General features: G+C 38.9%; 2 protein-coding genes and 1 long non-coding RNA gene across 4 annotated transcripts in view; 2 read left to right on the top strand and 1 right to left on the bottom strand.

Annotated features, from left to right (window-relative positions):
* The window catches only part of IFT74 (intraflagellar transport 74), a 38181-nt gene extending 27375 nt beyond the window's left edge, over window positions 1–10806 (top strand). For both annotated transcript variants that reach the window (XM_080573979.1, XM_080573980.1), the window contains exons 16-20: window positions 943–1069; window positions 4701–4864; window positions 5560–5685; window positions 7572–7632; window positions 9926–10806. In XM_080573979.1, the coding sequence (XP_080430105.1) occupies window positions 943–1069; window positions 4701–4864; window positions 5560–5685; window positions 7572–7632; window positions 9926–10041 (594 nt within the window). In that variant the 3' untranslated portion in view covers window positions 10042–10806. The remainder of the gene's footprint in view (window positions 1–942; window positions 1070–4700; window positions 4865–5559; window positions 5686–7571; window positions 7633–9925) is intronic.
* A 141-nt stretch (window positions 10807–10947) lies between these two features.
* Window positions 10948–20031, bottom strand: LOC308185639. Its single transcript, XR_013943529.1, has 3 exons — window positions 19897–20031; window positions 16010–19819; window positions 10948–14828 (listed from the first exon to the last, which is right to left on the bottom strand). It is a non-coding gene; the product is annotated as an uncharacterized lncRNA (long non-coding RNA).
* Window positions 19960–24719, top strand: part of TEK (TEK receptor tyrosine kinase) — a 42581-nt gene continuing 37821 nt past the window's right edge. The window contains exon 1 of the mRNA XM_080573973.1: window positions 19960–20374. Coding sequence (XP_080430099.1) covers window positions 20323–20374 — 52 coding nt within the window. The 5' untranslated portion in view covers window positions 19960–20322. The remainder of the gene's footprint in view (window positions 20375–24719) is intronic.

The following is a 24719-nucleotide window of genomic DNA, read 5'->3' as shown; positions in this document are numbered from 1 at the left end:
GTGGCAACCTAAGCATTTAGAAACACAGAACAGGAGAATGAATGGATAAAGCAAGACTATGTTTCTTATATTTTTTCCAGAAAATATCTGCATAATAATCTCTTAGGAGGATCAAACAAGTACCATATATTATTGTAGTAAAAAGATGTAATTAATTTCTCTGTATCCCTGGGGAAAGTCTTTTGAATGTTAGATTATGCATGTGACTGGAGTAAAAGAAATTCAAATATCATTCCTGTAACATATCATCATTGTTATAATGAATATCATTTTATTTATGATAAACATTTCAGAATGTTGCAAATAAAACTACTGCAACATTTTGTTTATCTAAAGTCTGCAAATCTCAGTTCATGGGTATTTTGTCATCACTAATAGGTAAAACTGACAATATTTCAATTGTTTCTCATCTCTATTTGAATTATGCCTGAAATACCCTGCCATGTATATTTAATGTAAACACTTCAGAAATTGTTCCCATTTGCAGTCTGCCATTTTTTGAACTTTCAAAACATTTTTCCTGTTAACATTTTTGGTTCCTGCAGATTTTTTGTTATTGTGGTTGTTGTTACAGAAATCTTTTAGCTGAGTAATATTTTGATTATATCATCGCTTTAATTGTGTCTTGTTTCAATATAGTATACTGTTAAGGTATGTGTAAAGCAATAACAGTTTAGAAGAGATTTATGTGGCAACACAGTTTATCCTTACTGCATTTCTCTTTCATATTCATTGGTCTATCAGTACATTTTTTTATCAAAAGCTGACAGAATGAAAAGTCATTAAATTTAAATTATTTCAGACTTTTTCCAATATTTTCAATCCTTGTAATAGAAAAGCCAAATAACAGACTATGAACTTAGAGAAGAGGGTTTTGTAATTGTCCAGTTACCATTTGTGGATTCAAAGATACAGCATGTTCTTGTTATTTATACCACACAGAATGTGAATTGTATGAAACAAATTTCATCTGTTACCAATCAAGAGTTGAAGATTATGCAGGAAGACCTCACTTTCAAATCAAATGAAATGCAGAAGTCACAGAGCACTGCAAAAACTCTGATTACAGGTGAGACCAACAATGACTTTTCAAAATCATTCCATTAAAAAGTTAAAATTACCTAAGTACAAGTAAAATTATACTAAGTACAAGATCTGTGTTCTGTACTGATCTTGAAATGCTGTTATAAGTTGACAAACGCAAATTTGTATAATAAGTTGTTTATATTCCTCAAAAGTATTTTGCTTACTATTAGCAATAAAAGATGAGCTTGCTTGCAGAAATACATGTTCAACAGATGTATTTTAGTATATATGCACAATGTTCCATGAGACAGAAACTTGATTTTATTAATATTCACCTTGAAGGAAACATTCTTCACAATGTTAAAACAGTTTTTAAGAAATACAAGTAGGGACTTGCAGTTACCTAACCACGTATTATTTGTCATTCTTAGTATCACTCACAGTTTGTGCCTTTCTAAAGGGAAGCGTCCCATGGGAGAATTAACTGGCAACAATGGTGAATAGCTCTCAAATTCATATTCTCAGGCTTTGATTCTTTGATTCTGAATTTTCATTTTGTCTTAATTTTGGAAATACTCAAGCACTCAATTTTCAGCATAGGATTTTGCAGGACCTGTAGTTTCAGAAAGCAGACAGTACTTTTCTTTCATTTCCGCAACAGGTATCTATTTAGTTCTTTATTTGTACTGTTTATAGTGGAATTGTTCTCTTAATTCTAAACCTTTGCCAATATCATTATTGGTTCAGCAAGCCTTTCCTTGTTTGTTTGGCTGAAAGGAAGGGGCAGGAATGAAGAACCATAAATCTTTTTGTTAGAAGGCTATTACGTGCAGTACTTGGTAGTAATTTTCAAAATAGGGGCTTGTAGTGTAACTTAAAGCAGATATGTGCAAATGAAAAGTTGTTATTCACAAAATACTGCAGAAATTGATTGTTTTGTTGTACATTTGAACATTTAGTGTTCATTTGTCTGCAAATAAGCATTTTGCAGTACTAGTTTAGTTTTAAGAACTGGACCAGACCTTACAGGTTCAGATACAAGTTTGTTCTTTCATGTTAGCAGCAATTCTTGTATTTTACAACATAAGGATGTTCCAGAAACACAAACCACTATAGAAGACGTTATTGAAATACGTAGTTCTCTCTTTGCAAAGGATACAAAGAAATAGCAGTATATAATTTTCAGCAGGTAATTTAAATTATTTAGAAATACACTTTTGAAAGGAAGGAGTCACAGATACTGTAAAAAACATCAGATTATTTCGAAAACGGAGTGAATGTTCCATTCGCACAGTTGATGTTCTTCATAGCCCCTGAATTATAGCATGGTCATCTTCAGGACTCTTTTGTTGTTACTAAAATCTGAATTTCCATATATTCGTGCCATAACAAAGATATAAAAAGTCCATCGGCAAGCCCTTTTTTTTTTTTTTTCAAAAAAAAAAAAGGAAGAAAGGAAACCATGAAGAGTAAACAAAAGTGCTGATGGCATAGTTTCCCAAAAACATTTCCCTGGGTCACAGTAGTTTGGTCTCAGAGTTTGCTACTGTGTACACACTGCCTGCGAGACACTGCAACTTCATGGCGTATCAGAAGGAACTGGGCTGCATCCTCTTCCTGTCTCTTCCCCTAGAGGAGTTTGGAGTTTTTTTAGTTTTTGTTTGTTTGTTTTTTATTTTTTTTCATTGAGGTTGTTGTTAGATAAGGATAAAATTCATCCCTTCCAGTTTATTCCCTTTTCTCCAAAAAGTGTGAATGGGTAGGAATAGCCCACTGCTGTCTCACCATAGAATACCAGTTTATAAACAGAGCAGTCTAAAAATCCTACCGGGTATTTTGGCTTGTATGTTGTTATTATTCATTGCATGTAAAATAAATCCTATTTAGTCAACTATATATTATTTTGAAGTAATAGAATATTAATATTAGACTAATTATATTAAAACCAAAAATGTTTTCATTAGGTCTAAGTAAGTCTTTAAAATCTAAAGTTGTTTTGCAGCTGTTTCCCTCTGATTTGAATTCTTTATGTAATTTTTTTTTCTTTAGTGTTTCTAATGTTAAAGCTCTGATTTCTTGAGGTTGCTAAGCATTTATTTGTCTTTAAACCACAGTGCCATAGGAACAGGAGTAGTTCGGTGGTCTGTTCGGTTTTGTTTTAGGATCTGATATTGCCCAATAACAGCCACTGCAAAGTGAAGCTATGGTCAGTTATTCTAGATGCAAGCAACTTGTTTTCTTAAACCCTTTACAGTGGAAGAAGGCATAAACATTGCATCACCGACAAGCATTTCGGTTCCAATACTTTTATTTTTAAATCCTTCTTTTTGCCAGTATGGAAATGTTTAGAGTCTATATAAATGCTCTTTTCACATATAGGAACCTTTCAGTCTTACCTTATTGAACCATGCTACTCAGGATGTGCAACACAAAAATCTTGGCTTCCCATTTTGTTTGTTTATTTTGAGGTTCCTGAAGATATCACAAATGTACTCTATTGTAGGCAAAGAAAAAAAAAGTTGACTAAAGCCAACATTTCACTCTAAGAAATGACTGTATGGCATAAATACAGAGGAGGAGAAATGAGTACCAAAATCTTCCTATATTAGAATTTTGATCAGGTGAGATTTTACCAAATACTTCCAATAGTGAAACCATACCCACAGTTTTCAGAAAGGTGAGCTCTTCCTCTGTCACATATGCACATCCATTTCCTTCTGCTGTAAAGATCTCTACTGCCTTGGTGAAGTTGGGAGAAACAAATTTCTACTGTTTTTCCAGGGAATCTGCACATAACTGAGTGTGTAAGCATAACGTTCAATGTATGCCAAGCGCAGTCTCTGTGTGTTGTCTCATCCCACCCAATAACTCACTTAACCTGGTATTTTAGAATTTAGAAGAAAAAATGCATTATTTCTATCATTATTCTGAGTTAAACACAGCTCTGAATCATAGGACTGTGTAGCCATGTCTTTAAAAATTCAGGAAAAGAATGAGAAAGCAGACACCCATCCAAAACAATTCTACCCCTATCTAGTCCTTCCACACTTCTAGTTCCTTTCATTACCTATCTCTCTATTGTTTCTTTTTAGAGGATTGTCAGAAGTAAATGCTGAATATTGTAGCACATGCTCAGTTTGTGAATTATGACAATTCATATTACTGTGGAAATATGGAAGAATTTTCCTTTACGAAGCTCAAGGAAAAGCTGGCAATTTAATCTCATAAAACTAGGGCTTACCATGTACAAACAACAGAAATAAAGGCAGTATGATACTAAAAAGCTAAAAAAAATAAATTTAAAAATCTGTCTGCATTGTAAGTCAACTTTTGGTAAGGTATTACCACTGCCTTAAAACTTGAAATTGACTGAAGTTATATGCAACTTTAACAATATAAATACCATGCTGTGATGTAGAAAATCACCACATTTCCATTATTGTTCACTTATGGAGTATAATACCGTAACTGTAATTTAACAATTTGAAATACAGGATGATTGTGAAGATTGGATTTTGTGCTTTCATTCATGTTAACATTCCTATGTATGTGAAAATCAGGAACATAGCAAAAGCTGTTTGTATTGCTCAAGTATAGCATAAACCTTTATATCTGGATAATGTATTATGAAAAAAAAGTCCTATTATTTAGTGATTGTACATTTGTTGGTCTAGAGAGTCAAAAATTGCAGATGGACCTGCAGAAGATGGAACTCCTGGAGGGAAAGATGACTGATGAACTGGCTTCTCTTAAAGAGAAAATTGAACAAACAACAGCAGAGTTGGAAGTCTATAATAATTTGCCAGCTCTGAAAGCATCAGGAGAAGAGAAGAAAAAGGTAATAATAGGAGTGAAGCATGGAAATACATGGGAATTTGTGTGTTTTTGAGCACCTGGAAGAGGGGAATCCTGACAGAAACAGGGCTTGCACAGCAGTGTAAATGAATCCAAATGCTTCTTAGCTTATATATGTGACTTACTAACTGGGTACATGTGGCAGGCTGTCAGCTGGATACCTTCTGATAACTTCCTTCCCACAAAATTTCCCATTTGTTTTACCGATTTATCTGATCTTTCTGATGTAATTTATGACTACCCCTAAGATTGAATGTAGCAATCTAACCACAGAACCCAAACAAACAAACAAAAAAAATCATCTCGTCCTTTCTTTGCTCTAATATAAACTCCATCTAGAGCAGTTCCCATTTCACTTGTGATAAATTTTCTATAAATTCTTAACATCAGCATTCACACTTGCGCTGCTATAGTACATTCTAAGCTCACAGCTTGTTCACCATAACTGTGGAATGTTTTCATTGTGATCGAGCATGCATTGTTAGAGAAAAGCTTTATGCATATGGGGTTGGAACTGGATGATCGTTGAGGTCCCTTCCAACCTGAACCATTCTATGATATATCTTGTTCTGAAAGGAATTAAAACCAGCATCTTGAAAGTTGAATAAAAATAATCTGTCTTTAGCCCACAGCAAATGAACTCATCCATTAATCTGTTTGTGTTTCTTTTTCGAATAGAGACTACAGGATGACAAAGAAAAATTAACAAAACGTAGTAATGCTTTCAAGAAAATAATGGAACTCTTGAATGCAGAGTACGAGACCCTAAAAAGAGAGCTTCAAGAGAATGAGACACATTCTCAGGTATAACTCAAGCAATGTATCATCACTTTGGTGGTTTCTGTCCTAGCGTTGTTTCCTCATATGCACAGTATGGAATGAATCAGCTTACTCCTTCTCAGGGAGACTTGAAAGTATGTGTTGTTCTGTTTTTAAACAGAAATTAGTATCATGCCAATAAATTTATTACAAGCTTTAGATTTCAAAGTTACTAAGAGCAGATCCTTCTGAGCTTAAAAATTTTGTGAATCTTTTGTTTAAGTGTTTGCATTAATTTTTCTCAGAACTCTCTCCCTTCCATTACTTAAGAAGTTTTGAGAACTTAGAAAGCAACTAAAGAAAAAAAAAAGTCCCTATTAATTAGATCAGATCACTTTCCTTTTTAAAGGTATGCTCTCAACTTTTTTCTTTGAAACCTGTGCTATTATTTTCCTTTCTTTTTCCCATTCCTTCTGCTCCTGGTAGACCACTAAAATTTTAGGGTTTGTTTGGGCTTCCTTAACCCCTAATAACTTTTGTATATATTTACATTTCAAAAGTGAATCAGAAAGGAAGATGTTTACCAACTTTTGATCAGCTTTGAATCTTCTATTATAAACTCTAATTAATTCTTATCATTTTGGCAACGGAACTTTGCTAAGTGTGGATGCATAGAAGGAAAATGCATAACCTCAAAATAAGTGGAGAATGGGAATTGATTATTTTCTGCGTTTCACTCATTTTTATTGTTTTACGTTATTGAGAGCTTTGCCATTGTCAGAAGGGCAAATAAAGTATATTCTTGAAACAGCTGATTGCTCAACATGCATCAAACATTTTGAAGCACAAATAGAGTTCATGTATCTTGAGGATTTGGGTGATTTTGCAAGCAGTCAAATGTATAAGTTTTGGCCTTCAAGGAATTACTATAAGAATGCACTGATTATTTCCTTTGATGTGTATCACATATTTTAAACCTAGGCCCAATTACTGGCTGTACTGCAAGTAGCTGCATCTACAAAGGATACAAGAAAAATTTTTAGTCAGAAATATCTCACAAATATCTCATGCTGTGAACCAGTGCACTTAGATAACTGATTCTTTGCTATAAAATTTATTTGGAGTAAGATAGCAACTATTTCATATCTTCTAGTTTGAATAAGCTTTTAAATAAAATGTAGCAATAGCCTCCTAAATTGCTGCAGTAGTTCTCAAAGTTTAGTCTCAGAATGATTTTCAGATTTTCTATTTAAAAATAACATCTGCGTATCTTGAAAAGTTGAATCTTGAACAGTAGCATCAGAAAAACAAATATTATAAAATTGTATTGTAAGGAAGCAGCCATCGATATAATGTCCACATTAGTTTCCTGTTGATGCTGAAATTATTGAAGAAGTGCCAGCAGTTAACCCACACTCTTACAATCTTCTCACTGCAGCTCTGTTCTTATCACAGCTTCTGGCATCAGACAGGAAACTTAACTATGGAAGAAAGGAAATTTCTTCTGTATAGCTCAAAGTCCAAGACATTGTCAGGAAATATTGTATCTTTGGTGATTTTGGATCTTACTGATTTTAAGAAGAGATCTCTTTAATGATATGAAATATAATGAAAATTAATATCTTTCTACCGTGTCCATCTTTTTCCCTCAGAGTTGCACACACATTTCCCTGTATGTACCACTGTAGTTATATGCAGTGTTTTTATACAAATAGAGAAAAAATGTACGAAGTGTTAAATTATGTACAGATCATTGTATCATTGGCAGCTTAAAAATCATGCTGCCATTGGTTATCTTTGTTTGTTTGTTTGTGAAGTAGCCTTGATCTTACCAGGTGACAGAATGCAGGGTATTGAAGCATTTGGGGGGAGATTATTTGTAGAAAGTACCTGTGTAATTATTTTCATTTTTGGCTCTTTTTTGTTTTCAGCTTACGAATTTGGAGAGGAAGTGGCAGCACCATGAGCAAAATAACTTTATGATGAAGGAATGTATCCTTTTATTTAAGAAATACAGTAAAATTCACACACTGTAGTAATTGAGGAAGAAGGCTGTTTCCTCCATCAGAATAAGACAGGACGGAATGGGGAGCAGGAGACAGAGGAGGGCGGGAAAGGCTGTGCTTTGCAAGTATCTGGTTAAACACTAGGTATTATATATAGCAAAACTTGCATCTGTTGTCTGAAACAATTTTAAGCTGTCTTAAAGTACAAGATTTGTCTTGCAGACCGCATTTTTCCTGTTGGGTCAGTTTTGTAATTAGATTTCATATTAAGATCAACTTTGTATCTGTACAATCTTACCTGAATTTATTCAGCAAGTGTTGAATTATTTGAAAATTTATATGGAATGGTGAATGATGAAAAAGTAAATGATGTGCTTTATGCATTTAGGGATTTCTTATTACATAAAAGAGGAAGTTCATATCAGGGAAAAAAATCAGATAAACACACTAAGATCTGACAAGGAGGTGCTCTAGCTAGGAAAAAAAAAATGGGCTGGGATGGTAAACTGTGTTGTTGCTCTCTCATTACATGGTGCTAATTAGAGGTACATTACACTGTCTCCCTGACTAATCCTTCTCTGTGTAAGACCTTCCAAAACACCAACAAAAACTTGCTGCAAGTCATTTTCATAAGATAGTTTTTTTAACTATCAAAAGAAGTGAAGTTTTTTTGAGTTGAAAGTTCTTATCTTTTACTATTTTCCATAACTATTGTAGAGATCTGAGTATGGCATGGTTGCACATTTATTTTATTTATTTATATTCAAAGTTAGGGGCTTTGAATTCTGTGTAGCAAAATCCCTTCTTTAAAATTATTTAGAAATCAAAAAACCTGAAATCTCAATGATGAATAGAATCATTATATGTTTATAGTACAAATACTGTAGTAAAAGTGAAAGCAGAACTAGACTGCATCATCCAACACTGTGTTTGACAATGGATATTACTATACACCTGAGAAAACCTCCAAAAAACATATTTCAGGCAATTCTATAATAGTCTAGCCATCAGGATGAGAAAAAAATGGAATGTAGGATCTGCATATAACTTTATTTTTTCATATAACAAATATCCCATTTCTTATATCTGATAAGTGCTCTAATTCTTAGGAAAAAAAAAACACATAATACATCTTGGACAAAGGTGTATTTTATTATCTTTCTATTTGCTAGTAGTGAATTCCTTTTGTTATGTGTTTATATATTGTTTTTAATTATTTCAGAATATTATGTGGAAAAAATATATTTTTAATAATTGCTACTGCATTTAAAGGCTAGTAGAATGATTTATTTCAAGTGAAGTAATTTTTTTCCTTTTTTACTTGAAAAACAGTAATACGCAGTTTAGTGCAGGTTGGATTGTTCTTTGCACAAAGCAATGAGGAACAAATGTTAACGACTTTGCTTTTTCAGGTTCATAGGAGAAAATACAACTATCTTAGGATATTATGTACCTTTGACCTGTGGGCATCCTGCTGTTCTTTGAGATAGGATTAGGTGAGTGTATGCAGACAGACCTTTTCTAGGCTTGTAGGAAAAGGGTCTTCCTTTGTCAGTGATGTGAAGCCTTCTGATGAGATGTGGCTCACCACCTCATGGCCCTGGTCATTCCTTGACAGATAACAGGGCTCACCAGCAACTACCAGAAGAGACTGCTGACATTAACAGAATAGAACTGCAGCCGTCTCCCGCTGTGGAGAAGGCTATGCAGGAATATTTTATTAAGGCAAGAATTTTAGATCTTATGATAATCTAAAAAGAAGAAAAACTTAAGAAGAAACCAAGAGAAAAAATGTTCAGGATATTAAAAGTTCCTCCTAACGTGGTACAATGTATCACCTACCTATGCAAGTGCAGATGCTTACTTACACAGGTTTTTACATCTGCTTTGGCTACTGGAACGAAGGGTCCTGTTTTTTCGGACTGGGATATTTCTGGCTAGAGACCTGAAGTGCCAAAACATATAGCTTTAAATAGCTGAGTGCCTTGGAATGGTTTTGTTTGCAGTGTAACAATGGACAGAGTCTTCCACAAGGGACCTATTGCCTATATATATGAAAACAAAATTGACTCAAGTATGTAAGCTCTTTTTTATCATGTTTGGCATGGGATGGTAGCGAGTAAATTGCTGTAAATCTTTTACATCCATTCAGAGTTTTTTCCATTATTTGCAACTCTTGATAGTTTTTGCAGAAGGAAAACTGTATTATGTTTCCCTTATGATCTCTAATTATGCTAATATTTATACTGGCAGTTTGTTTCCTTAATTCTTTTAATCAGTCATAGCAACAAAGAGTCAGGAGAGTGACTACCAGCCAGTAATGAAGAACGTGAGAAAGCTGGTCACGGAATACAACAAAGCTCTCATAGAAGCTTTACAGAACACCAAGAGCTGAACCCAGGCACTTCCTTCCTGCCCCCATGGACCAACAATGAGGGATGTGCATAGGCAGCATGGAAAGCTGAGCCACTGAGCTCATGTGCTCACCACAGCTGTGACAGATGTTCTTAAAACTATTTGTCCAAGTTTACAGAAATCACAGATTTTAGTAGTACTCCTTTTTTTGCAATGTTTGAAAATATTTAGAAAAAAAAATACGAATTGTAGAAACATGTAGAACCAGAAATACTGCATAATAAGTGTAAAATCATCAGAATGTTTTACTGAGGTGCACTGCTGGATTGTGAAGATGAAGCTTCAGTATGCTTTACACAATGAATGTCTAATTGTCTTTTAGTCCTACCCCTGACGAACAGAATGGGATTTTTCCCTGAATAAGGACTGCCCGATGGACTCAGATGCATTATCTTAAATGAAAGCATGTAAAATAAGTAGTAATATCAGCATACCTTCCCTATTTAAATAGCAATTCATAACAAGTAAAGGAAGCATGTAAGGACGACAAGCAGCCTCTTATGACAGAATTCTTCTGTATTATAAAGTCTTAAAATAAAAGCAAATTTATTTTAAGGATCTGTTAGCAAATTTTCATTTCCCAAGAGAAAGCTGGGAGCATGTCCTAGTAGAGCATATCCTTATTTCATCTTTTTAATATAAGGACAGAACTATGATAAAATGTAGTGAAATACAGCTAATACTGACCTTGTGCAGAGCATTTTAGTTTTGTGGTATTCACCAATAAAGGAAGTGAAAGGGAAAATTATTTGTATTTTCTGCAATTTTTTTTCCAAGTTTTTTTTTTTTTCTCAAGCTGCAGTGTCATATGTAAACTCAACTTCGAGATAAAAACATTGAATTGAGATTCAATATAGAACAAAAATAGGACTGGTCCAGAAATAATGTGCATTATGATATATACATGTCAGAAAACATTAAACAAAATTACCAAGTATGTATTTCCCTCACATTGTACCTGTAATGTAATTATAAACTACGTATTGGTAATTTCCTCTACCTTCCACATTGTAAACTAGTCCTGATCGAGAAAAAAAAAAAATTGACTCTAGGTACAAAGCCTAGACAGACAGTAACCTTAATAAAAAGTAGTTAAAAAAAAAAAAAAAAAGTGAGGGTTTGGATATAGTTTTAGTACTACCTTAGGAGAGTTCTCGTGTAAAAGAAGAATACTGTGTGCTTCACTTCATAAAACTGGGGTTGACAAAGACTTAGAAAATTATCTGTCTGATAAAATAGAAGTTGGGTGTTTTTGTCCTTCAGTTTCTCCAAAACTGTGATCATCATTCTGAGTATATAGCAGAAATATGTAAAACAAACATACTGAAGGTTCTTGCAGAGAACACCGTGTTTCCAATTTCAGCTCAGTAAATGCTGTTGTTCTCTATATTTATGTCTGTATAATATTTAGAGATAATGGAACAGGATTTCTATAAACCAAGGGATGTTATCTAGGGGAAATTCCCACTAATGTCTCTTCCTTCCTGACAAAGTTTCAGCTATTCCAGAGAGAGCCCATTATTTGCTGAGATAAAGTTGAAGTCTGATATTCTCACCAATCAAACCGTCACCTAGTGAGATCGCCTCCTGAATTCCACTTCTGCTACAATAACATATTTTAACGAACAATGGAAAGAAGCTGCAGACTGAATAAACAGGCCGCTTTAAATTCGCTTTCACTCAAGGCAGGGAATGGTTTTATTCCTTAGCAGTGATTCTGTAGGATCGCAGAGTAAAATTTACAGGGTTTAGTTGTGTTTTGTAATGTTCCCTTGTGGTAAAAATGCTTTCTCTAGCACCCTGATTTTTCTTTTGTTCTGCTGAAGGTCTCCAGGTTGCCTGTTTCTGTCTGAGAATCTTGTTCATCATGCCTTCTTTTAACAGCTCATCCTTATGGTCCTCAGTCATGGTCATAACCTTTGGCTCGTGAAGGGGCTCATGTTTGTGCCATGAAGGGGGTATTAATCTCCTGGCAGGAGATTAAGAGTCCTCATTCATAAATCATTCCCAGCTGTGATCTGACTTAATTGTATCCATATCTAGTTCCTAAAGGCTCAGTTAACCTTTCTTAACTCTTATCATTTTTTGTAGCCAAGTTTAAGTACCAAACGTACATACAGCATTTTTTCACCAAAGGTGCTGTGTGTATGTCAAGACTCTTAGGACAATATCACAGGTCTCACTACCTGGCAATATTTTACGTATTTTATGCTATGCCTCCAACCTGAGAGGACATGGATTAAGTGGCAGTATGTATGGGGTGGAGCAATTTAGAAACTGTTCTGCTCACTTGTCTCACGAGGGCTGAGTAGAGGGAAGGATCATCTCCCTCAGCCTGTTGAAGACAAGTCTTCCTAATGCAACCCAGGACATTATTGGCCTTTTTCACTGTGAAGGTGCGCTGCTGGCTCATGGTCAGCTTCTTGTCCACCAGGACCCTCAGGTCCTTCTCAGCAAAGCTGCTTTCCAACCAGTCAGCTCTCAGCCTGTGCTGGTGCCTGGGCTGTTGCTCATGGGGTCAGGACTGAGCATTTACCTTTCTGGAACTTCTTGAGGTTCCTCTCTGACCATTTCTCCAGCCTGTCAAGGTCCCTCTGCCCAGTGACACAACCAGTTGGTGTATCAGCCATCCCTCCCTGCTGTGCATCATCCACAAACTTGTTGAGGGTATGCTGTCCCACCATCCAGGTCATTAGTGAAAAGGTTAAACAGTACTGGCAGCAGTACCCACCCCTGGGGGCACCACTACTGACTGGCCTTCAGCTGGACTTTGGGCCACAGATCACCAGTGAGCCCTGAGCTAGTTTTCAGTCCATCTTACTACCCAGTTACCTAACCCATGCTGTATCTGTAAGGAAGTTATGGAAAAACAGCATCAAAAGCCTTATTAAGGTAAACAACATCTATACCACTCTCCTTGACCACTGAACTAATTACTTCATTGGACAAGTCTGTCGGGTTGGTTGAGTACATTTTCCCCTTCATAAATCCATACTGACTCTTCCCAGTCACCTTTGCATCCTTCATGTGTCTGAAATGATTCCAGCATTAATTGCTTCATCACCATCTCAGAGATCAAGGTGCGACTGACAAGCCCGTAGTTCCCTGGCTCTTCATTCTTGTTCTTCCTGAAGATAGGAGTGATGTTCTTTCAGTCTTCAGGGGACACTCCCAATCAGCATGGATAAAAGAGAATCAAAGCTGTTTCTTTCAAATTGTGTTGTTTTCTTTCCTTGTGTTAGTGAGCTTAGGAAACAATATGCAGTGTTCCTGTGAGCAATTTCAGACACGCAGAACACTGTGATACATTTTTTAATTATTTCTGTCTGATAGTATTGGTTAATGCTTCTTAATGCTGGAAAGTACTACTTCACAACTGGAGGAATACATTCCCAAGGTGAAGTGGTTGTAAAGTCTTCCAGTATATTTCCATTTTTCTGCTGCAAGCATGAAACAAAAATACAAGGCACAAACCAGACCATGATGAGGCAATAGTAATAAGAAAAATCTTATTTTGAGGAGATAGGTAGGTATTAAAATGCTTACTTTCATAGAATCACAGAATATCCTGAGTTGGAAGGGTCCCACAAGGCTTATTGAGTCCAACTCCTGGCTCCAGACAGGACCACCCAAAAAACAGACCCTACATCTGAGAGCGTTGTCCAAGCGCTTCTTGATCTCTGGCAGCTCGGTGCCATGACCAGTGCCCTGGGGAGCCTGTCCCAGTGCCCGACCACCCTCTGGGTGCAGAACCTTTCCCTGACACCCAGCCTGACCCTCCCCTGCCCCAGCTCCATGCCGTTCCCTCGGGTCCTGTCGCTGTCCCCAGAGAGCAGAGCTCAGCGCCTGCCCCTCCGCTCCCCTCGTGAGGGAGCTGCAGGCCGCCATGAGGCCTCCCCTCGGCCTGCTCTGCTCTGGGCTGAGCGAACCCAGGGACCTCAGCCACTCATACATCTTCCCCTCCAAACCATTCACCCTCCTCTGGATGTTTGCTGATAGTTTTATGTCCATTCTTCTTAGTATCTGCTTTGAAGAGACCGCCTTAGAAATATTTCTGCCTCACACTGATAAGGCATCTGGGTGGAGTGGACATCACAATTGTCTGGAGTGAAAAAAAAATCTTGGATCCTGAAAAGAGATTATAAAACCAGAGTTTATGTGAATACATTCACAACAGTGAATACTAACTGAATGCTGTAGACAGCAGTAGGTGGCAACTCCAGCCAAAGCAATGCTGCAAAGTGCAGGTTAATCAATGGGAAGGAGAACTGAATTATTTCCAAAACAAATAGTTGTCATCTTTTTCAGTTAGGAGGAAGGAAGCCATTCAGCATTTCATAACCACATAGATGATTGGAATTCAAATTCCAGCTTTGATCAATCATTTGTTGGGATTGGCAGACATTTGGAGCAGAGGAAGAAGCATTTCTTGTCCTTACTTGCAGTCTAAACGGATTCTCATTTCAGGAAGGAGGACTAACCAGACAATATGCCAGAAAAGTGAAATGGAGGAAGCCTCCCACATTTAAAAAAAAAATGAGCCAGAAATGTAAAATGACCTGCTCTGTTTCCTCTTGTAAAACTAATTCCTTGAAAGCTACATTCATTAAAAGTGACTGACCTTGATTCACTGACCACTGGTATCTTTGGATCAGGCCCAAGATTTCTGCTCTGCAGCAAAGAACAAGTAGGGTGCAAGAGGTCTGTCTTGGACACACAATGTGAGTTTGCCCAACCTGCAGTGGGGAAGAGGGGGACTCAGCACATCTGAAAATTAGAAAGCAAGAAAAAAAAACCATGCTTATAGTAGAAAGTATCAAACAGTACTAGCATTCATACTATGCATGAGAGACAAAATACCAGATTAATGCCTTCAGATTTTCAGTATCCTTCCTTATTTTTCCTCTAAATTAAATAAGGAAATGGTGTTTAATGGGTGGACTTGTGTTCAGGTTTGCTGTATTTAAAATTATTCAGAATTATTGACCTTAATGTACAATACTGAAGACCTTTATTTATACGTAAGTCTACATTTTAAGTTCTCAACTTAAGAAAACTGTACTTCTTTCACACTTCCTTATTTCAAGAATGCCTAAAACTGTATCGTTCAAATACTCAAAAACATTACCATTTAGAAATCTTCATCTCAGAGAGGAGAGGCTGAATTTAAACCCAGAGCTTTCCAGTGAAGGAACTGTTACAGACCACCAACAGTGACTCTACTGTTAACCAGTACAAGATTTTAGCCAGTCTGGAGGGTATGTAAATTTGGAAGCAGAGGCAGGAGACAGCAAATTTCTCACTAAGTTGCACTTGCCAAAGGCTGGTGATCTGCACTGTATTTTTGAATGAAAAAGGGATTGTTTATATTTTGGGGGAATTGTTTGACAATATAACAAATGAGTTAAAAGTTGATTCAAATATTGGGCGGAATCATTATAAAGTTTAGTAATGCAGCCATTCAAATCAAAGTTACCATTAGAATCAAATCAAGAGAGATGATTTCAGTGAAAAATAGTGGATCCTGCAAACAGAATTTTAAGAATAAATATTTGTAATGTTAAATGATAAAAACACCACCCCTAAGATCTCTTTAGTGTGACATATTTCCTGGGCCTTGGAAGCCATAGTCAGATCTGCAAACATCTTGTACATTACGTGGCTTGCACAATTAATCTTTATTTCTCCAAGCTGAGCAGGTAAGAAACTTGCCTCATTAAGGCAAAGCTACTCTATGGAGACTTTTTTTTATTGCCTGATATAATTTGCGATGATTTAATGTTAACATCTTAACAGTGATTTGGAACTATAGTTGTTACCATTAAACATAATACAGACTCATTCATCCTTCAAAATGCATTGTAGAAAAATTAAGTAGAAAAACAGTAATAAAGAACAGAGAGGAGAAAAATTACAAGCTCTGTGGTTTCTGAATGAGCTCAGCTCACCTCATGTGGGATGACTTCTCTTCCAGGCTGCAGAATCCCATTTGTCTCCAGACTTCTTTTGACTTTAGGGCAGCAGGAGTATTAAAATCCCTTACACTTGTACTCCTAGAACCTGATCCAATCTTGGCAGAGAAACACAAGCTTCATTTTGGGTTAACTTAGCACATGTTCAGGATCACCCCTTTTGGCATGCATTTTAAAAAAAGAGAGCAGACATGCTCTAAAATAGGGAAACAATGGGGTCAAAAAAGTACTGACATCAAGTATGCAGGTTTGTTCTTTTCACACATACGGTGGGATAAAACTAACTTGCTTCTTATTTATGTGACTTTGTACACGTTTGGAACCATCAGTGGCCAGCTCCACTGCTGGCCCTTCACTTCTTACAGTTTCACTCTCCAATAAGTTCTTAAACAGAGTTGCAGAGTTGGTCCCATTCATAAGCAAAGAATTGGGAAACAAGAATTATTTTGTTTGTCCTCTGCTAACAACTGGTCACTCTAAAATCTACATAAAGCCTATTTCAGCAAAATAGAAGTGACTCACAAAGCTTCCAGAATGCAGGCATCAGGCCTTATTCAATCCGCTTGATGTCCTCAATGCCTTTACTGATACAGAGGACTTCAAGGACTCCTGTGTTGTTTCATCAGCTGAACCCTCCCCTTGAGAGAAACCTGAGGTTCCCAAAGGATCCCATGTATGATTCCACTGTAGAAAATGCCATTTCGTTTCATTTACATGGAAAACAAAAAAGCAAAAGCTCCCTTTGGCTAAGGCTATCCTGCAGACTGCTCAAACTCAGCCACTTCCCACACTGTGGTCTCCTGAAGACCCAAGAGAAGGACCTTTCTGACAAGAAAACAAACAAACAAAAAAAAAAGCTGAGCAAAAAAACATCAAACATCATAGCTCTACCTACACACCGCAACAAAACCTGCCTCCCCCTCCATCTTCTGCACCACCAGTGCCCGGTGTGGGGCTGGAGCCCGTCTGCAGCGCTCACCACAGGGACAGCTCGTGTCTGGCTGCTGCCGTGCTGCCAGGGCCCAAACCCAGGGGTCTGTCAGGCTGTGGTTAGCCCCAGTGGCATGCATTGTTCTGTGGGGGACAGCGGGGTCTGTGTAAGGAAGACAGCTTAAAAGTCTGTAATTTATGAGCTTCTGCTCCACTTTAGCTGACTGCAGTGAGCAGCACTCCTGAAGGTGCTTTACTGCCTCCTGCTAGCACATATTAACATCATGTCAAGGACAAAGTAATGGCTTGCTTCCAAAAAGCATAACACAGCCAGACACTGCGGGAGGATATGTGTTTTCTGCTAACACATCTACCTGATTAGAGAAGTGCAGAGTGGCATTGTTTCTTTTTCCTCCTCGCATATTTCCATGCTCTGCAGTGTGCATGAATGGATTGTCCTTGAGACAAGCGTGCTGCTTATCTAAAAAGGAAAGCCTGGTGTCAGGAGTTCACAGCACTTGACATATCATAATATTAGCTTTCGGCAAACAGTTATGAAAACCCAAGTTTAATGTTCGGATTATATTTACATGTTGAAAGACAATTTGTTTCCCTGCTTTAATGACTTTAAAGATGCGTGCACACTGCCTTGATGGGTGTAAAGCTAGATGTGAATGCTGATACGTGTTCACCAGCAGTTCACCACCACCACCAAGTTCCTGAGGGAATGTTTCAGAAAGCACATGGGGCTCGGCAGCCTTTCTGACTCCCCAGGTGCCTTCGGAAAAGCCAAGGGTGTTCCTTATGGGGTGCAAACACTGCTGTGAACTCACCTGAGGACGTGCTAGGAGCATGTCCACTGGTCAGCCCGGAAGCCAACAGACTCAGTTAGCCCCATGTGCAAGGAAAGCGAGAGTAACTCAACACTTTGTTTTGCTCTTCCTGCCATCCTCGCTTTCAGCCCTGTTTCTTTTACTGACAATATGGTTTTGGGGGTGGGTGAAGACACTTAAATATGTCAGACACTTAAATATGGGTAAATCAAGCCAGAATAGTGAAATAGTTTAAATTCCAAAAGCTTGTCACAAGATTAATTCTGACTTCAATGGGAGCAAAAATCAAACTGTGATGTTTAAATGCCTTTCAAATAGAAACAGATGTGAGCTTAAGCACTTACTACGCATTAAGTAATTGTTTGCTGAATCTTTTAAATTATATATATATAAATAGATGCTATTCAAAATTTCTTCAATAATGAAATGATAGAATGAAACAAACAAAAAAACAAATGCATGAACTTGATGAGGCTGGTATCCCAATCAAATTCTAACTCTTCCAGTTTCAACAAGAATTTGCATTCTTCTTGTATCTGTGAAATATTACTTATCTGGGCTAGCTGTTCTTATCCCAGAGACAGCTACATTGTCAGGGCACATGAAATGACCAGTAGGCACAAGCTTTTTTTGAATAATGTTGAATACTCATTCAAAAAATAGCGAATTTTTCCCACAGCTGACCCAGTCATTTATACATACTGTAAAATCAGTATCATCTGCAGCCTGTATTTGCTGTTGTCCGTCTAGGCACATTAAAAAGGGAAACATGGCACATTCCTCCTCAGTGACCTCTTTATGCACTGGGGAATGAGATTTAAGTTAAAAAAAAAAATTTTAAAAATTCAGAACAGTCTGGAGAAGTATAGTCTTTACTAATGTTGGTTAACCCCCCACCTCTTAGCAAATCAGAAGCCAATGAAGAAAAACTGAGGAAAGGCCAAGTTATAAGTAGGTTACCCACTAGATGGGAACTATGGTAATACTACTCAGCGTCTGGCAATACACTAAGTGTTCTGATAATGGAGGGACCTATACCACTAGGTTTATATAGGATAACATGCAACTGGAGTGTGAATAATCACTTTATGTCTCAGAGAGGAAGAAAATGTTCTCAAAAATCAAATATGGACAAAACACATGTACGTGTGTGCAGAGGAACCAGACCAGGGAAATACTTTGTATTCTGCCTTCTTAAAGCCTTAACATTGGATTTTAGTAGTGCATTGACCTCACTCTATGTTTTTCCACCCAGAGGGTATTTTCAATCTAAGTTCTTACTTGGTTTGGTTTCTGTTTTATTTTGGGGGTATATTGTAAGGAGCAGTTCTGGGTTAATGCATTGAATCTTCTGTAGGTGATACCCTTTTGTCCACAAGGCACTAGATCTTGGGTCCTCTGTGAAATCTGCACCAACTGAAGTGGAAAAGGTCTTCCAAAGGAAATTAAACTGAAGTACGATGAACCCACACCCCCTTTCTAAAACGATGCTGAACGTTTGCTTTTCCATACTTGTGTAAAAGTCATTCTGGGTGTTAGCATCTTGGCAGAACTACAGGACTTCCAAATGGTGCATTGTCATGGGTTATATTTAGTCAACTGGTAAATATGATTGCCCTTTATTTGCAATTACACTAATTTATCTGAGTGCTGCCTCTGCATTTATTTCATTAATTTTACTCATTTTTTTGTGGTTTTCTTTGTATTTTTTCCTCAAGTTTTGCTTCAGCTTCTGAGTTTTGAGCCCCCTGAGTGATGTGGCATTTTGATTCCACTGAAGTCATACACACTCTGGTTAGGATTTATTATCGTAAAGAGTTTTCAGCCTGTTTCCAATTGTCAAAAGTAGAGAAAAACTGTTTCCAGTAAAGCACACAAAATAATGGGGTAGTTGGCTGGATGGTGGCTGGTGGTGGTCTGTATCGGATTCAACTGGTTGCTTCGTCAGGGCTTACTTCATATTTTTATTGCTGGGTGCTGAGACACTTTGCAGCCAGCAGCTTCCACACAGGTTGAGAAGTAACTGGAAAGATGAGAGGGGCCTGAGAAACCAGCAAATCTGTGCTGAGGGAAGGGGGTGACACTTTCCACCTACGCTACCTCGGAGGAGGACGCTCTGCTCACAGTCTCCCGCCGGCTGGAGGATGCCACCGCTGTTCCTGTTTTGCTGACGGTGGCCAGCAGCCGTCCTCTGCTCCCCCAGCAGCTCCCGATAACTGTTTTGATGTATTGCTGGATGGACGGGGCTCACGCTGCCCTGCAGCCCTGCTGATATAAAAATGCCTTTAAGATCCTGCCTTTCCCATCCTAATCTACAAAGGAAACAGGAAAAAGGAACTTAAACTCCCTGTACTCAGACAGCAATGAGACTGTTCCAGCCTGCTCCGCCGCGCCGGTTTCTTGCCCATGACTTGTAAACACGCTGCGGCGTAGCATGCTGGAGGAGAGTCGCCGGTAAACTCCTGCCCCAGGAAAAGAATACTCCATGAGTGGCTGCAAGAACTGCATGGATATATCTTGGAAAGCATGGACCCTTTAGCACTTCTGGTTCTCTATGGATTCAGCCTGATGATTTCAGGTAAGCTTTTGCTTTACTGTCTGTAGTTGACCTGTCATGCTGTTCTTGCTTCCAACGCACAGGCAAAGCAAAAATCCCCACTCCTCATTCTAGGAGTTATCTTTACCGATTTAAGTACTTGTGTTTGCTTCAGTGAGACCACTTACCCCGGTGAAGCTCTCTCACAGCAAGTGAGGGGAGGAGGACAGAGTGCAAGCTCCCAGGGAGCGTGCTCCTATGGTCAGAAGCTGCTGCTACCTCTTTCTAAGTGTTGAACACTGCAACAGGTTTTCTCTGCTGTCTGAGGGTATTAACCTTTTCATAAAGCTCATTACATTGAAATCATCAGCGTCTCTCCCCCAGATTATCTGCTCTAGACACAGACTAAATGTTGACTCCTTCTGTGCCTCACTTTGTGAACTGGCGGTGCAGCAGGAAGTGTTGACGTTTCCAGGTATTCCCGTACCACATTTTAGACAAGTATTATTCCAGTACAAGCTTCTAGACTAGATTCTGCAGCTGGAATCCGCATGAAAGTCAGTGGACAAAAAGGGCGGAAGAATGCACATTGTATAAGGCCAATTAATAACACTTCAAGCACAGCTGAAGAATGGTTCGGTATTATCAGCAACTGTGATTACTTTAGCAAGTCAGCAGTTAGTCGTAAGAGACATCTGCAGAAAGGTATAAAGCAGAAATATACTAATGCAAATCTGGTTTATAGCATTCAGAACAGGCAAGTTGGAGATCATCGCTGAAGCTATCACAAGCACAGTCCTGAGGAAGCCTCACTTTCTTCCCATGGGACTCTCGGTTGCTCAGCATTTAAGTATTGCTATCACCTCCAATATTTTGATTTTCTGGACAGTTTCTTCAGGAAAACATACCAAGCATAATCTGTAAAACAGAAATGCATCTCACACAGTAACCTTAGACTCACTCCAAAATGTCACTGAGACACACATAGGTTCTTCCAGTCCATCTCTCAGCAAAAACACAAGAAGCTGTAAAACAGCAGATTGTGTTGCAGTGAAAACCAGAAAGAAGCACGAGAAGGCAGAAGTCCTCCCTGCAGGGTAACTCACTTTACAGACCTTCACAATTAGAAGCATGTTAATAGCTAAGTGAACTAATGAGTTTGAGATGTTTCTCATTTTTTAATTATTTTGGCACCTAGAAAAAGCAAGAGATTTACACAGGCAAAAAAAAAAAAAAAAGTGTTTACAATCTGTTGAATGTGTGTTTGTAAGTATTCTTATCTAGCCAGCGCTGTAATAAGCTGTACATTGTTTACCAGTTCCTCCTCTGTGGCTTAAGTTCCATGATTGCTTAGCTGCACACTGATCCAACCTACGTGGCCCTCAGATCACCTACAGCTCGTCACTTTAAGGCAATTTCTGGTGTTCTAGGCATTATGGACGGAGAAGAAAAGACAGACCAATTACCCCAGCTCTTTCTCCTCACCCCTGCTGTTGCTCTACGTGGTGGCACACACCTCGATGCCATGGAGGGCAGGCAGTGCTCATGAAGCTGCAGGCATGGCAGAAACGAGCAGCCAGCTGCGCAGACGAGCAGCGCGGGCGGACAGTGCTGGCAGCGGGGTGCTGACGGGCCGCTCGTCACAACCCTTTCCACAGGGGCTGGCTGCTTAGGTGTGTATCGCAGTCACACCCATCTCAATAGATCTGTCAGCTTTCCCGCTTTTGTTTGGGAATGATATCATGTTTCCTGGGGCGAGCGGTGGAAGACAATGCGAGCCCGCTTTCCTCCAGATACTGCAGGCGGAGCTCAGGAAAGCGGCGCTGACATTGCCCCGCAGCGGGGGCTCTGCGCCCGCTGCCACTTCATCTTCTCCTTGCTGCCACGGGCTGCTGTAAGCAGGTTCCAAGCCCACCCCAACCCTCTTCCACCATCAACATGCGCCCAGCTACAAGGAATGGCCTTTGATTTAACTCCTTTTTTTGATAATGGTACTCCATTCGCAGCCAGAGCTCAAGGTCTGGTGTTCAGTACCCCAATACACCCCCCTGTCACGGTGCCCAGAGAGTCACTGCTTGCCACAGCCAGCCTCCAGTTTTACTGACAAGAGGCTGAATTTAATTCCAGAGGGATTCTTGAAACCAAACTGCGCCTCCCCACCTGTTTGTCTTTCGGTTGGTTCTGCTCCAGTCAATGCTTTGTAGAATCAAAGTGATCCTGACGCACAACATGCGGTGGGGATTTGAGCCCCAGGGCCATGCCGTGGTACAGCCCCTGCTGAGCACAGACCAAGAAAGTGCTCCAGACTCACCTACTCCACAACAAGTAGCCCAGTGTCACAACTTGCCTCTTGCAAGAAGCAAGCTTCCTCAGGTGGTCTGGAATTCTGCTTGCAGCTTCTCACGGGGGGATAATTCTCAGAAATGATGGTGCATGAGCCCTGTCTAGGCAAGTTGGCCACCCTGAGTAAGAGATCTGTGGAAGCTGGTGACAATTAAACCCAGTTTCAAGCAGTTTTTGTTGAGTGCTTCTGTCAGGAAAAAAATACATTGTCAGATGTCTCCATTCTCAAAGATGGAACCTTTGGTGCTACAGCTCTGAGCTACCAGTAACATCAGATCCAGTGGGTTTCTAAAATCATGGGATTTCTTATTTTGGTGGGTGATTTTGCTTCTGGATCCATATATGGTAAAAGACTCAAAAGGTTACATTAGCCTTTAAAGAAGAGATAACAGTGGAACTAACAGTGTAGTGCAATTCAGTGCTATATCCCTGGAGATGGCTGAGCTTTCCTTGGGATCAGCAGGTGTTATCACGAAAAATATACATATACCTATAAATATTATTATTACATGACTCCTTTACATATTGAGAAAGTTAAGCAGCATTTAATATACACTAACAAATGCACACAAGCACAATTGTGATGCTGTATGCTCTTCAAAATGACAAAGAAATTGCATTTTCTAATTACAGACTGGAAAGTTTTAACAATCCTGTCTCAAGATTTGTTTTTCCTTTATGAAGCCTGACTTAACCTATTGAAAACCGACACTTTTCCTGGTGCACTTTCTCACACACATGCCTGTGGCAGTGTGCATGACTGTCATTCTTCCCATAACTAAAGGAGAGACTAGGACTGCCTGAGCATCTTCAGACAGGCTGTCATCTGTCTGCAGTGGCACCTGAACTTTGACCACAGCCTCTCTTGTGGCTGAGGTGCTGGCTTTTTGAGCCTCTTGACAGCTCAGGCAGTGGATACAAACCACGCCTGAGCTTTCAATCTCAGTTAATTTGAAACTATTCTGACTAGACATTAGACTGACACGGAACATTTCAGACACCTACAATTCAGACATCTTCAAGGCCAGGCTGGATGGGGCTTTGGGCAACCTGATCTGGTGGAAGGTGTCCCTGCCCATGGCAGGGGGTTGGAACTGGATGGTCTTTGAGGTCCCTTCCAACCCAAACCATTCTGTGATCCTAAGACTCTATGATCAAACAACTACTAATGTGGATTGCAGAAAAAAATTAAAAAGGGTTCTCACTCCTGAAGAGTATTTGATTTGTGAGATCCAGCAGTTGCATCTGCCGGCCACATTTGTATAATTTTCTCAGAGGAATCAGTGTCCTGTTGGGTTTTTCATGAGCCTCAAATTTAGATAAAATTTAGATTCTTGTTGAGATACAGCCTTCATTGAACCCAGGACTGATGGCCTGCCACAGGAATCACTGGTTGAACCTCGGTGACCTGCTGACTCCTGTTACCTCTGCACAGGTCTGCTAAGACAACCATGACTACGAAATGGATATATCTACATTTTGGGAGAAAGGAAAGCTGTTCTTTCTTAGCTACACTGCTGACTATATGTTTGCAAAGAAAAATATTCCAGCTGTGACCTAATTCACTACCCCTGACTCTGCAGCTAGGAGCCAAAACCAACAGCTTCAGCCTGTGCAGGCAGCTCTGTGCACCTACCCTACATGGAATTACAAAAGTGGGCCAACTGTCTTCAGTTATTTCTTCTTAGCTTTATAGATTGCTTTTGGTGTGTGCCTGGTTCAGCCCCAGCGAGAGGCAGGGTGGCTCTCAGCAAGCCTCTGTGCCCAAAGGCCATTCCAGCAGCTGGGAACAGTCAGGGGTGTAGAGGCATTGCATCAGACCCAAAGGAATCAAATCTAAAAGGGAGAAATGAAATCATGCTACATTCACAAGTGTTAACATATGCTGTTGGTTTAGATACAGATTATGTACATACATATTCGATTGTCTGGATATTTAGTCATGATTAAGTTGGTTGGATGGATTACTTTTTTGCTGAAATTTCACTTTTAGAGGGAAAAAGATGAAGCTGAAACATTTTACTGAGATGGTCTGATCCCCACA

Source organism: Anser brachyrhynchus (assembly GCF_964034855.1).
Source record: "Anser brachyrhynchus genome assembly, chromosome: Z".
In the NCBI taxonomy this organism is placed as follows: Eukaryota; Metazoa; Chordata; class Aves; order Anseriformes; family Anatidae; genus Anser; species Anser brachyrhynchus.
The sequence above is the reverse complement of the archived record's forward strand: the minus strand, read 5'-3'. Positions and strand labels throughout refer to the sequence as shown.